Source organism: Condylura cristata, unplaced genomic scaffold (assembly GCF_000260355.1).
Source record: "Condylura cristata isolate star-nosed mole 26May11 unplaced genomic scaffold, ConCri1.0 scaffold00020, whole genome shotgun sequence".
NCBI classification, from domain to species: domain Eukaryota; kingdom Metazoa; phylum Chordata; class Mammalia; order Eulipotyphla; family Talpidae; genus Condylura; species Condylura cristata.
The window spans coordinates 10977928-10991970 of NW_004567121.1; the positions used below are offsets into that span (position 1 = coordinate 10977928).

General features: G+C 39.5%; 1 protein-coding gene across 11 annotated transcripts in view; it reads left to right on the plus strand.

Annotated features, from left to right (window-relative positions):
- Positions 1 to 1257: 1257 nt before the first annotated feature.
- The window catches only part of NRXN1 (neurexin 1), a 976600-nt gene continuing 963814 nt past the window's right edge, over positions 1258 to 14043 (plus strand). For 10 of the 11 annotated variants that reach the window (XM_012727413.1, XM_012727415.1, XM_012727421.1 and 7 more), the window contains exons 1-2: positions 1258 to 1621; positions 4440 to 5953. In XM_012727413.1, coding sequence (XP_012582867.1) covers positions 5182 to 5953 — 772 coding nt within the window. In that variant the 5' untranslated portion in view covers positions 1258 to 1621; positions 4440 to 5181. Of the gene's footprint in view, positions 1622 to 4286; positions 5954 to 14043 lie in introns of all 11 variants that reach the window. The other variant, XM_012727414.1, reaches the window with a different exon arrangement.

Here is a 14043-nt window from a genome sequence, read left to right on the forward strand (position 1 = left end):
GAAATTCAAGCCCAGACAACAGGAATCTAGTCTCCACACATTTAACCAATTGAGCACACTACCTTTCTGTAGGCAATATAAACAGAAAAACTTGTGGTTTCTGCCGTCAAGTTATTTGGACCCTTTCATGAAACTAGTGAGCGTATGAATAGGTTTATTGCAGGAATGCGTCTGGTTTCATTGAAAGGAAATGAATATTGCATTTGGAATGTATGTATTTTATTTCAGGACTCCTGAATTTGTTTAGTTCTTGTAGGCTTGCTTGAAAGGTCCTAAGGGCAGAAAATATTCCCACTATATAACGTTTGAGGCTGAAGTCATTGTGTTTGTGGTGTTGGAATAAATGTCTAATATCGCTGCTTCAAAATTAACCCAGGCTAGGAATATGATAAGATTAGGTATATATAGGAAACAGACTGTAACTTAAAGCCACATACTTAGGACTTCTCTGTCACCTATTCTGCAAGTTCCATTAGAGTTAACTCTTTTGTCACTAAACCTAGCAATGCCTACTGGGCATGCCCAGTGATATGCTCAGAGATTAGTTCCCCTTTCTCCAGGTTTTACTAGCTGCAAAAGGAAAGAGATGAGGAAGCGTTAAACAGGTTTAGAACTTCGTTCAGCTCAGGATGCCAATGACCATGACAGAGCACAGAAAGCTGGGAAATTAAGAGAGGTCGCCACAAAAAGCACCTTGTCAGACAAAGTCTGGTCTCCAAGTTGGCACGTTAGCGTTGTGTTTCCTTCTCATGTCTTTTGGCACTGACTAGGCAGATCGTGAAGGTTTGAAGTGCTCACTCTAGCCAAGACCACAGTAAGGGGTGGGGCCAGCGATTGGAAATGATTCTTTTCAGTTGCTGCATTCCTCGAAGAGCTGCAGCTTTGCAAGGGTTCTCCTCAGGAGACCAAGGTGCTCAAGTAAAGCTAGAACTCATCTTAATTACCGACACCTTGGCCCCTTCCTTTTGGTTTCAGAGCCCGTCCATGGCATCCTCTCAGGTACCTTCGCCCAATCACGACGAAACCTCGGAGAAGTGGAATCACCACACAGCTTTCCGTGGGTCTAGCAGGGGCTGGGCATGCTCAGTAGACTACGTGGTTCTCTGGTGTTTCTCCCTCTCTCTGGTGGGGGAGGGTGGGTGGTGACAAGTTAGAAGCGCTTGCGGCTGGTCCCCGCCCCCAGGATCGGTGGGTCCCGCTGCCCTGCAAGGGGAGGAAGCAAAGGTAGAAACCCCTCGCTCCCCAGCATCTGGACTTGGAGGGGCTGAGCGGGGCCGAGCCCACCAGTATCCCAGCCAGAGAACGGCCGGCCGCTCTCCATGGTACTGCGGAGAGCTCAGCTCCGCCCTTCTCTTTCAGAAGGACAGCACCCGGCGTCACGTAACCCAGCCTTCTCAGGCTCCACCGCCGCCTCCTCCTTCCCAGCTCTTTCCCTCTCCTCCTCCTCCTTCTACTCCCCTCCGTTGCCTGTTCTCCCCTCCCGCACTCCTGGAGACAGACGCTCAAGCCTGACGCCTCTGAAAAGGCAGCGGCAGTCGCCTTATCCACAGACCTCAGGAAATTCGCTTTGACCGATGCACGCTTCAGGCTCTGGCTTGAGCTAAGGGGAATAACCCGGCAGGTAAAGAAGCTTAATTTGGGGTTGGGGGAGGGGATGGGGCGAGGCAACCTGGAGAAGGATATCTTTCCCTGTTGTAACTGAGCCAGGATCTGTCACAAATGCATAGGGAAGAATGGGTGGTGGGAGGGTGGAGGAGTGTAGATCTTGGTTGCTTTGCATGAAGCTTTTTGAATAGATGGAAAGAAGATGAGATGGTGGAGATGAGATGGGTAGTAACTTAAAGGCTGAATGCAGTGATTTATTAGCAAAAGAAAGAAAACAGACAAGTTAAAAGCCAGTGCAATAAAATATATCTTTATCTACATCTTTCTTTTCCTTCCCCATCAGCCCCATGCTGTGCCTATCCTTAATTTGTGCGGTTGACTCCAGAATCCAAGAAACTGCACTGATATTAGAGATGGTGCTTAGAGACTGGGCGGGAAAGCCGGGGAGAATTTGGGTGTGCATCGGCATTGGGGGACTTTGCCAAAGCCAGGGAGGAAAAGATAGGCACTTCTAAAATTTATCCCAGCGATTTTGGGTCCTTTATGATGTTATACATTGAAGGATGCATGGGATGATGTGTGTGTGTTTGTATGGTGTATGTGATACCACAAACATGTTAAAATAAATGCAACTGCAACCAACAAGCATACTGTATCGACCCTTGAGGCGGCTTGGGAATGAATTTGATTCTAGAAATGAAAGAAAAGATTAATGAGGTTGTTAGTCTGCTTTTGAATTAGAGCGCTTCTTTCTTTGGCTGCAGTAAGGGTGTTTTTCAGATCCCTTTATTTCATCCTCTAATTTGTGAACTCGCCAGGTTTTTCCGGCACCTAGAGAGAATCCTCTTTCTCCATATAAATACAGATACTCTCTCTCACACAATGAGCTTCCTCTAAGAACTGGGAGAGTCAGTTGACCTCCTCTGTGATTAAGAATATATCTGTTTCCCACCCTTCTCTTTCATTCCTTAAAAAATTGTCAAGGTATGAATTAGTGGAGGAGGGCAGAAGAAGTAGGGTGAGGGAGGGTTTTGTGATCGATTTAATGTAAATTAATAAAATAATGGGCCCCAACTGAGTCACCAAAATTAATGGATTTCTAGCACTTAAGCTTGTGGATTGTAGCAAAGCACTACTCTTGATCTTGCAATTCCAAATTTATTTTGTATATGACTGAAAATTTGGCAGAATCCTGAGTCCATTTAAAAATAAAAGTATAGTGGATAATGTACTGCCTTAGAATGATTTTTAAGAGCACCTTTCTTTGAGGTTTGGTATAGGAGTAGACAAGATATGGCTGGTGATTGCTGATAGTGTGGAATGTATCAGCCATAATAAATGAGCAACTGAGAATTTTCTTTCCTTTTGCCTGTGGACAGTCTGTGTGTACATGTGTGAGTGCATTGTGTGTGTGCTGAAGGAGAGAACCAGTCATCAGTTTCATCTGGGGAGGAACTTAAAGTGGGATCCCCTAGCTTGGTGGCTCTCAGCTGACACCTGTAGGGATTGCTCTGTACTGAAGAGAAATGCTCTCAGCTCCCTCCATGGAGGAGCAGCAGCACAATGCGGTGTCATAAATTACTGCTAGTTTCAGCTTGTAGGGGAAAAAAAAGTGCTAATTGGGTAGTGAGCTTCCTTGTTGAAGCAATAAATTTGTGTATGTTTGTGTGTGTGTCTCTGTGTGGTGTGTGGTATTTGTGTGGGGGGGAGTGGGAAATGGATAGGGAAATACATGATTTGCCTGACAAGACCAAGTGAAATGTTTGTGATTTTTTTTGTTAAAATGTAAGAATAATTTTTTGCTAAAAAAAATGACTTGGAAACAATCCACTATTTATGATTTCTGTACCATTTCAAGAAACTGTCAGAGTTGAATAAAGAGAGATGATTTATAGTATAGTGAGTTATTCAAAGATATAATTTTAAATTCTAGCATCCTGGAACTGTAGCAGCTAAGGTGACACACATGCCAACTGCTGTTCTGACTCCACAAATTCTTAGGAGCTGACAGCCATGTAAGGACTTGAAGGGAAGTTAAGAACACTACACTCTTCGACAAAATATTAAATGATTTAGCCATCATTAGAAGAGTTAATATTATGACAAGACATAAACTTTGCCAAAATTGGTATCTGACTCTAGTTAGATGTTTTTTCCCCTAACAGATTATTCCTTTGATAAAATCAAGAAAATATTTGTTTGAAATTTAAGAGACTCCCAATAAAGCATCATTATTCTTTTTCTTTCTGAGAAAAACATGCTATACAAATCCAAAATCAACAACTTGTAGTAACACAGTTTGATATTTAAAAAATCTGCTTTTAGATTTGAATAGCTTGTACTTTTATTGTCCACGAGACGAATTTAAAATGAGGTGTCTTCCCACCTCCTTTACTTAAAAATTTCAACTTTTTCCAGACAAAGTAAAAAGATAACCATAATACAATCTCCATAAAATCTGGGTTACCTAGTAATAAGTATAAGAAACTACAAAAGTGTGATATCAACTATTGGGAGACACTAGATCTTGTAGATCCTAACAATAAACTCCTTCTAATAAGGTTAACTTTGGCTTACTAACAGCATTAATTATATACATGATTTCAGAGCTGAATGATTTATATGATACTATACATGTTTATAGAACTTAATTTTTATTTTAATTCTCTGCAAATTTCTAGGTCCTTATAAAAGACAAAATAAAACCAAAATGCACCATCAAGAAACATCAATTGATATGCTGACATCTTAGTTTGGCCTTGCAGAGGCAGAGAGAAAAAAAGAAGAGGTGCTGTTGTGATTTCCACATCTAACATCTTTTGGCTATTTCACAGCTTCCGGGTTTCAACCCTACAGTGGGGAAAGAAAAAAAGAGAAGCAAAATCCAGCCTGTGAGGTCATCACAAGGAATTCTGCTTTGGCTACAGTGGTACTGGAAGTGTATGGTATGACAAAAGAAGCAGGCCTTTGAAGCTACTCTGGGGTTAGTAAATGATGCACTAAAGAGGCAAAGAATTCCATTCCTTTCCCTCCTTTGGTTTGTGACACTTTATTTGGAGGTGAAAGACTAGAGGCATTTCCAAGCATCTGAGGATCTTGATTCCTTGCTGGCTTCCTGAATTTCTGTGAGAAGTATTTGCTTCTCTTTTGCTTGGTATCACTGATGTTACCTGGCAGATAATGGTAATAGAGGAGTGAAGTATTCGTTGACACCACCCTCTTGAACTAGTTTGTTGGATTCAAATGGAACTGTGATTTTCCTTGACCTTCTGTTGACGACTTTTCCAGAACGTTGCTTCCAAAGTGTATCCTCTCTTTGGTCTGGAAGTTCTGCAGCTGCCCTGTATCACTGGGGTCTACGTTTTCCTGTTGGGAGGGGACTATAGGGAGAGAGGGCGGGGTTGTTGGAAGAAGAAGAAGAAAAAAAGAGCTAGCTAAAGGAGGGTGCTGCCCTCCCACTTTTGCCGATTCCTTTCCCCCACTCTCTCACTGGATCCCAATTTCTACTTCAAGGTGTCCAGGACCGTTTTGACCCTGTCGGCCCCGGCACCCCCCCGCCGCACCCCAGCCCCGAGCATGGGGACGGCGCTTCTCCAGCGCGGGGGCTGCTTTTTGCTGTGCCTCTCGCTGCTGCTCTTGGGCTGCTGGGCGGAGTTGGGCAGCGGATTGGAGTTCCCAGGCGCCGAGGGCCAGTGGACGCGCTTCCCCAAGTGGAACGCCTGTTGCGAGAGTGAGATGAGCTTCCAGCTCAAGACGCGCAGCGCCCGCGGCCTAGTGCTGTACTTCGATGACGAGGGCTTCTGCGACTTCCTGGAGCTCATCCTGACTCGAGGCGGCCGCCTGCAGCTCAGTTTCTCCATTTTCTGCGCTGAGCCCGCTACGCTCCTAGCCGACACGCCAGTTAACGACGGTGCGTGGCACAACGTGCGCATCCGCCGTCAGTTCCGCAACACCACGCTGTTTATCGACCAGGTGGAAGCCAAGTGGGTGGAGGTGAAGTCCAAGCGCAGGGACATGACGGTGTTCAGCGGCCTCTTCATCGGGGGGCTGCCCCCGGAACTGCGCGCCGCAGCCCTCAAGCTCACGCTTGCCTCGGTGAGGGAGCGCGAGCCCTTCAAAGGGTGGATTCGCGACGTGAGGGTCAACTCCTCCCAGGCCCTGCCGGTGGACAGTGGCGAGGTGAAGCTGGACGATGAGCCGCCCAACAGTGGTGGTGGGAGCCCGTGTGAGGCGGGTGAGGAAGGCGAAGGCGGGGTGTGCCTCAATGGAGGGGTGTGCTCTGTGGTGGACGACCAGGCCGTGTGCGACTGCTCGCGAACGGGCTTCCGCGGCAAGGACTGCAGCCAAGGTAAGGCCCGACGCCTGACCCATCGAGGCCTGGGCCTAGGCCTGGGCCTGGGCAGGGCGCGGGGAGGCGGGGCGAGGCTGGCGGGACTGGGCTGGTGCATGGGGTCTGCCTTCTCAGGACACTGTGTGTCGGTAGCTTCCAGGTGAAGACTTGTTTCTGGCCTTGCTGCCTTACCCCTCCCACAGCTCCTCCCTTGGCAACTGCTCAGTGGTTAAGCAGCCCTCTTCTAGATTTCTTTTCTTTTTGGAGGTCTTTCCACCATTCCCACTTCCCTCCAAGTAGTAATTCAAATGACCTCTCGTCACCCCTCAGGTTCTTTGCCAGGCTGCTCGCTATAGAGAGTCATTAGGCCATCGCCAACTTGAGTAACGGCTGTACATGTCGCTAGCACCTCTGAGTCTGCAACAGACAGGTTTTTCCCATCAGAGACAGATAAGGGTCAGGAGATAGGCACACAGCTGGTGAAGAATGAAGTGCAGGAGAGGTTCACCATGACAGAATCCCCACGTGGTTACTCTTGGTGAAGGTCTAGAGGGGCCGAATTCATAGGCATTGCCTTGTCCTTTGCAAGTATATGTAAAGTCTTGTTTATGGTTGGAGAAATGGGGTGAAATTGAGGGTGTGTGTGTGAAAATTTTCTCACTTGGAAAGAGGAGGATTCTTGGAATTAATGTTAATTCCTGTGATTATGTCCTAGTCTAGCATTTGTCAATTCACATAAAATTACTTTATTTTTGTGGTTTCTTGAAGGGGGAGACAGGTCAGCCAATGCTCAGACATGTTAGAGATTAATGTATTTCTTAATTAGCAGAAGCCTTGAAAGAGAGAAATTTAGATGCTGCTAGACTGAGCAACTTCTGTAGTATAATAACCAGGAAATGCATTTGAAATATTACAAGAGATTTTCTGAGGAACCTCAGCTAACTATATTAATCTGGGTAGTGGAGACTAAGCTGTAATTTGTTGTTTTTATGGTTTAAAACAGTGTGCTATTTTAAATAAATCATACTTGAGTTTTAATTTTTTCCCTTTATGAATAAAATGGACATTTTTGTAATGTTGCTACATGACAATAACCAAGGGAAATATTGTATAAATGCAGAAAAATACCTATGAACAGAAAAACTGATGAACAGAAAATGAGTGATATGAATAAGGTGAACCATGGCTATATCTGTGACTAAAGGGGACAGAAAATGTCAGGGTTTAAAGTATAGTTTATGGGTCAAATCAAAGCAGTGAACAAATGGATAAATGACATTTATGATTGAAACTAGGAAACAATGAAATATTAAATCTGATTTTGAGTGATGTTGGGATGAAACTTCTATGTATGGCTGCATTTTATTGTTTAATGTCTTTTTTTTTTTTTTTAAGCTGGCATTGTTAAAGAGAACTAGCCCTTGTAAATCTTAATAGGTTTGGCAGTTCTCTCTCACCTGGATTGAAGAGAAATGAAGATTTGATTAAATTTGTAATTGTTTGAATAGCAAAGGCAGTTAGGAAGAAAAAAAAAGTTGGCCATAAGGAGAGGTCTGTAAGCCTTCATAGGTTTATGGAAAAAGGCAATAATTGATTATATTGCTCTCTACCTTTACGTAGGATCTGTTTTTATTGTATTTTGGCTTGAGTAATTTAAGAAGACTGTGTATTGCATGGTCTATACTGTACTTCAGCTTTGTACTTCAGCTCATGCATGTAGCGTCAGGTTTTATAGTTGTTCTACAAAAATAAAATAGTATTTTTTTCCTATATCAAATTTGAATTGATTGCAAATCATGAATAAGAGAGCCACACATGATGACTTGCTGTAGTATAATTGAAGTTGCTTACCTCAGCACTGATTAGTGGAAATGAATAAAAAATGAACATTATTTTGTGGAAGAATTGCTCTAAGTATTCCAATGCCATTTTAAAATATAGGAAAGGCAATTTAATGAAGAACACATGAGATATAACTTCCTCCTGTAAATTGGGAAACAAATATGACACAATGACAGCTTGTTCTGTGTGGGAGGGTGTTTTAAATAAGAATTTTTATTTTTCTGTGCATTTTAAACATAGGCATCCAGGGATCATGCATAATCAGGAACACTTAAGAGTGGAGAAAGCATGAAAAAAGTAATGTATTGCAGAGAAGCTGAATTAAATTCCTCTCAAATGTATTTTATTTGAGATCTCTTTCCATAAGGTGAAGAATGTGGAATTACCACACTGCATAGTTGAGCAGTATAGTACCTGATGCATAACGTAATTCAACCCAGCAAAATAAATCCAACATGATTGTTCTGGAGCATTGATTCCTTCTGAAAATTTGAGCTGAAAATAGAGTGCAAAGATCACCACTAGTCACGAAAGGAAAACTAAAGACTGATTCCTTTACTATCACAGAAATAGGAGATTGAATGATAAAGGCACTGTCCATATTCCCAGAAGGATTGGCTCCATTTTGCTTATTTTCCCTGTTCCATGTGTGTCAAGTGACTATTAAATTATTAATTGAGAATGGACGCCTCTCCCACCACCAATCATGTGTTGATGGCTAGGGATAGATGATTTCTATTCAGTTGAAATATAAACAAAGCCCAGCTTCTAGCCAGCATTTACACTGATTGTTCCATTCTTTAAAGAAAAAAAAAAATTAAAAACAAGTACATATTCAATAGAGAAAATTTAAATTGTATCTGATTCCAATTACAATTTCTTTTTAAACTTAATTAATATGTTTAATATTTGCCTTCATATTCAAAATACAATAAGAATTGCTAAAAAGACAATAAGATTATTTTCTCATAGCCTACCTGAACTAGTATCTTGAAACTACTTATGCACCTATAAATTTCTATAAATTGAATTTCAGCTATAAATTGAACTCACTCTATCATCCTTATTTATTCAGGCCTAGCAAGTTCTATATATTTATTTATGTAACAAAAGAAAGAAATCACAAGAAGGATTCTCCATCATGATTAGGTTAGTGACAGAGCCTGGGTTAAGAGCACAGACTCTCCTATCCTAAGTTATATATATGTTAGTTTCTACCGAATAAGATTCCTAGTTCTTTAGGGTTGATATATATATATATATATGTTTCAGACATTATTCAAGAAGAAAAACTATAAAAACTATAAACATGGCTGATGAAACAGAACTAACTTGTGTATCACTTTAGTTTTTTGACCCCATAGTCAGCTTCAGAATTCAACTATCCAAGGATATCATATTTCCTGAATGATGGATGCTTATGAGGCACATAGCTTTTTCAGTAAATCATACTCATCTAAGTGCCCTGGGACCATTATTATTTAATATGTTTCTACTTGAGAGGACTAATAGTTTCCCAGCAATTAAAAAAATTAGTGAATTCCATGGCTATCTACAGCTTAAAAATGACAACAAAAGGCTGATCAATGGAGATTAATTTAAGTTATATTTTATAATTTCCACATCCAAGATTTATGCATTTTAGGGTCATTTAAATTAAAATTTCATGCTAGACTGCAAATGTCACTTTGCCTATTTGACTGTAAATACATATGGTCTGTGATGCCCAATTGCTTAATATTAGTAAACATGGAAGTGCAACAGATGGCATTTAATAAAACCACTGCTTTCCATGACTTTACTCATGTGACCACATAGACAACCATACTCACTCACTCATTCATCCAATTCTTTATTCAGAAAATATTGATTGAGTGCATTGTATTTGCAGAAATAGTTCTACATTCATCGACCTTACATTTCAGTGAGGAGACACACTGATGAATAAATGGGAACTTAAAATGGTGGTATGGATTTTGAAGGATAGGTACATGATGTTGTGATATCTTAAAATCATGTAAGTGACCTAATCAAAGGTTTGTTTTTTTTTTTTTTTTCCTGAGGAGTGATATTTAAACTCAAACTGGGGTGATGAGTTTACCAGGTAAAGGTAGAGGGGGACCATTGTGTTTAAGGCCTGGTGGAGATAGTATGATACATTCAAACAAACAAGAGAAGGCCCTTGAGCATGAAAGTCCTAGAGGAGGAGCAGAATCAGATCATGAAGGGCCTTCTAGACAATGTCAAGAATTATCTTTTTTGTAAAAGTGATATAAAAGGAGCGGAAGGAACTTACTGTAGAGAATATGGAAGAGATACCATTATTAAATTATACTTCAAAAATGTCCTACTAGCAACATAAGCAGATTGATAATGGATAGAGAAACCATTGTCTCTGTTTAGTCAGTCAACAACATTTGTTAAACACCCACTATAAGCTCTAGACTGAACTTGAGGACAAAGAGAAAATCAAGATGCTTCCTCTCAGGACATTTGCATCTTAGTAAGTTTGGTTTGGTCTAATTAACTAAAGCCATTTGCTGTTTGCCGCTCCAGGGTTCCACCTGTATAAGCATCTGATTTCTTTCTTTGTGTTGTGATGTGGCTTCTTCAGATAGACCACTAGATGTATAGGTTTTTGCAACCAAGTGGCAATGTTTCCCACTTACACATCTGAATAACTTGCTCAGCCTGTCTTCCTTGTAGCAGTACCTTGGTAGATTGAACCTAGGCTTTTAGTATTTAAACTTTTCTCCAATAAAGAAAAATACTACATCAATATTTACAGTCTTTGCAAATTAAAAAGCAAAAAGTAGTTACTATAGAGGCAAATGATTCAGAGATTTTAGCAGAGTTTGTTTGAAACTGACCATTGTAGGAAATGGCCAATCAGCTGTGCTAAAAATATTTGTGGAATGGAGAAATGCATTAATAGTTTTGAGTTAGGTCCATTGTTCTGGGAAGCTTTTAGAGTGTGATGATGAAAGGTGTTTATCTGGTCTATAAAAGAAAGCTTATACTTACTATAAAATAAAATAAAAATTGAGTTACTATATTATAATGCTGCAAATGAGGTAGAATATATTATTTTGAATTTTTGTTTAATCTAAATTATGAGATTAAATTATGTGGACTCTGGTGCAACGTTGGTTCCAAGTGGGTACATTCCAACTTCTATTCCTTAGTACTGTTATTGTGAAATTGGGATAATAGTACTTATGCCATAAAGGACATGATCAAAATAGGCAGCTATCTTTCCTTACAGCTTTTAGAACAGTGCCTGATACGTAGTACATATTTTGAAGTGTCCACTTGTTATTTTTGTTAATAAGTATACACACAGACATTCAGGTATGTAATTGTGTTCCAGTTTTGGATATCATTAAACTAAATGTGAAAATTAAAATGATTGTTAAAAAAAAAACTGTCCCTTTCAATGCAGAAAGCACTGCTGGTGTATGTTTGTTATCATTAGCTGTATTGTGAGAATCACAACACTGAGCTTTACTGAATCCTGAAAACAGTCATAGACCACACTCTGTATCTATTTTTCAGTGAGCATTTGGGGCTACACTAGTTTCAGGGTTAAATTCTATAAACATGCATTGAAAATTAGGCTTTAGAGACAGTCATATTTATAATGGAGATAATAAACCTACTATTGAAAATTGCTTTGTGAACTACACTTTAAAAAGCACAGAAATATTATTCAGAATACATCATTTTTTTCTTCTAAAAGTTCATTATGTGAACCAAAATTTACAAAATTCTCATGTTTTTCTTGTATACTTTGTTATAATTTTATGACTAAGTTCCTTTCCTATACATTTTTAGAAGTATAGGAATAGGTAAATTTACATTATCTTTGCTGAGTAGTAAGTCTTAAAATATTCCCACTAGGTTTTGCAAGAAACACTGTCTTTAGTTGGTTTAGAGTTCTTAAGAAATTGCATGATTTTTTGGTTTTCCCTTTTAAGCAGGGTTCCCATGTAGTTGTACTTGAATATGGGAAATGAGTGCAATGGTTTGCAATATGTGTAAGTAGCATGTGGCATAAGGCTTGTTTGAGAACTAAATTCTAGATATGGCATAGCCTCTAAACAGCTGTTGAAGGTAGAGAAAACACTATGTGAGTGTTTTCTTCCTGTAGAAGATCTAAACAAATGACATAAGTAACTTAAGTTAGCAGCTATGTGAGTGCAGTTACAGGATTCCATTTATATGAATTTTGAAACAGTCATAACTCATTTTTGATGATGAAGATCAGGGTAGAGGTTACATTTCAGTAGTATTACCTAGAAGCTGACACAGCTAAGCCTTAATTAAGCGTGACCTGGGTGGTGGTTAGAGCATGGTTCTGATAAAGATATAGATGATGGCACAAGCACTTAATTGAAATTGCATAACGAGGAGATAGTGCTTCTTTTGGTTGTTAGTTTGGGTTCCTAATACATAGCCTAAAATTGACCTCAGGGGCAGTTTTTAAAGCGAGAAAGATGTATTCTCTATGCTATTTCTGTTGTGTATGAGAAACTATTATTGGAAAGAAGTGGGAGGAAAACAAGTCTGACCTGGCATTTCAAAGTGCTGACCTGGACTCTTGTCTAGTTTCTTGTGCTTAAAACTATATGGACTCTAATTAGAAATATACTGACTCCACATCACAGGAGCAGTGCTACTTTAGTACTACTTTCTTAGGTCGTTCCCAAGAGGGATCTGGTGTTCTGAAAGTTACAAGAAAAGCTGCCAAGAAGAGCAGTTGCTTCACTAGCATCACTAACATATCAGGAGGGGCTTTTTGTGTTTAATTATAGACCTAATGAATTCTGTGCAGATGATAATCCATAATGGAAGTGGCACTATTCACTCAGAAGCTACTGTTGCCAGTTACCTAACAATGCCTGGACTTGTTCATATAATCAACTAAGTTTAAGTGTTACTCAGGCATTGTGAAATTCAGCAGAATGAACTGCCCCAGTCTGGCAGAGGCAAGGAAATTAAAGACTCATGTTTTTCTTTTAAGTAATGATGTCTCTCTTTAATTAAGCATGCCTGTACTCTCCTCAGGGAAATGGCTGGATGGTGGTAGCATATAACTGTAATTGTTGCATAGAAGATACTACTTTTCTGATGAAGTGCTTTATCTGGAAAGCAAAATTAATATTTTTCAGCAAATTATGTAGTTATTTATTAAAAATTGCTACATATGATATGTATGTACTAAGTGTTTATCTAATTAAAAATTTTGCAAAAATAAGTTATATATTGCATTTCATAACCCAAATACACAAATGTGTAGGAGGATATATTTACAAGTTGTGGTTTGAAAAATTGATACGGTTTTGTGTGAATTAAAATAGTGAGGTGTCTTTAAATAGACATTTACTTTTGAGATATATATTTCTAGGTATGTGAATATACACACAGAGACATACACACATATGTACATGCATACACATATATACATATATATACACACATATATGAAAGATGGCATATCCAGTTACATAATTTAAGCAGAGAAAGATTTCCTTAAAAAGTCTTGTTTATCATGTTAAGATATTCCAAAATACATATTGGTTAGACATTTCATCAAAAAACATCTTTATGATTTAAAATGGTCTCTATAATTATATGATGTTTTTTCTATACAAAATCTTAGAAACTTAAAAGCCAGTCCTTACTGTAAGGCAGTGTCTTTCTGTGATCAGGTAGGGTATTACCTACCTATGAGGTTTATGTTGTCATATTTTCATTTTATTAATAACACCTCAACTATTCCTGAGTGTTATATAAAAAACTATATTAAGTCTAATTTAAGCTTACTCTGACAGTTATTTATCAAGAATAATTTACTTCAATCGAACTTCATTTTTGCACATATATGCACAAAACAATTAAAATGAAGCATAATGAAAAGATGAAAAACCTAAATTTAATATAATATTCATAGTGCCTTTTAAAAAGCTATAAACATTTTTCTACGTAAGAGAACTAGTGGGTTAAACTTACTGAGCTTTTTTTTTTTTTTTTTTAAAGATTTATTTATTTGTGCATACAGAACTGGGGTGCAGGCCAGAGGCTCAGGGGTGGCGAGAAGCCTCACCAGAGACAGAGCGGGGAGCAGAACAGGCAGATCGAGGAAGTACACTGCTGAGGGGAGCAGCGGGCGGGTCAGGAGAGGTCTGCCACGCCATGTGGTCACCTCCGGGGCAGGCGGGAATCGAACTCATGCGGAAGCGGCTTTAGATTCTCAGTGCTGTGCT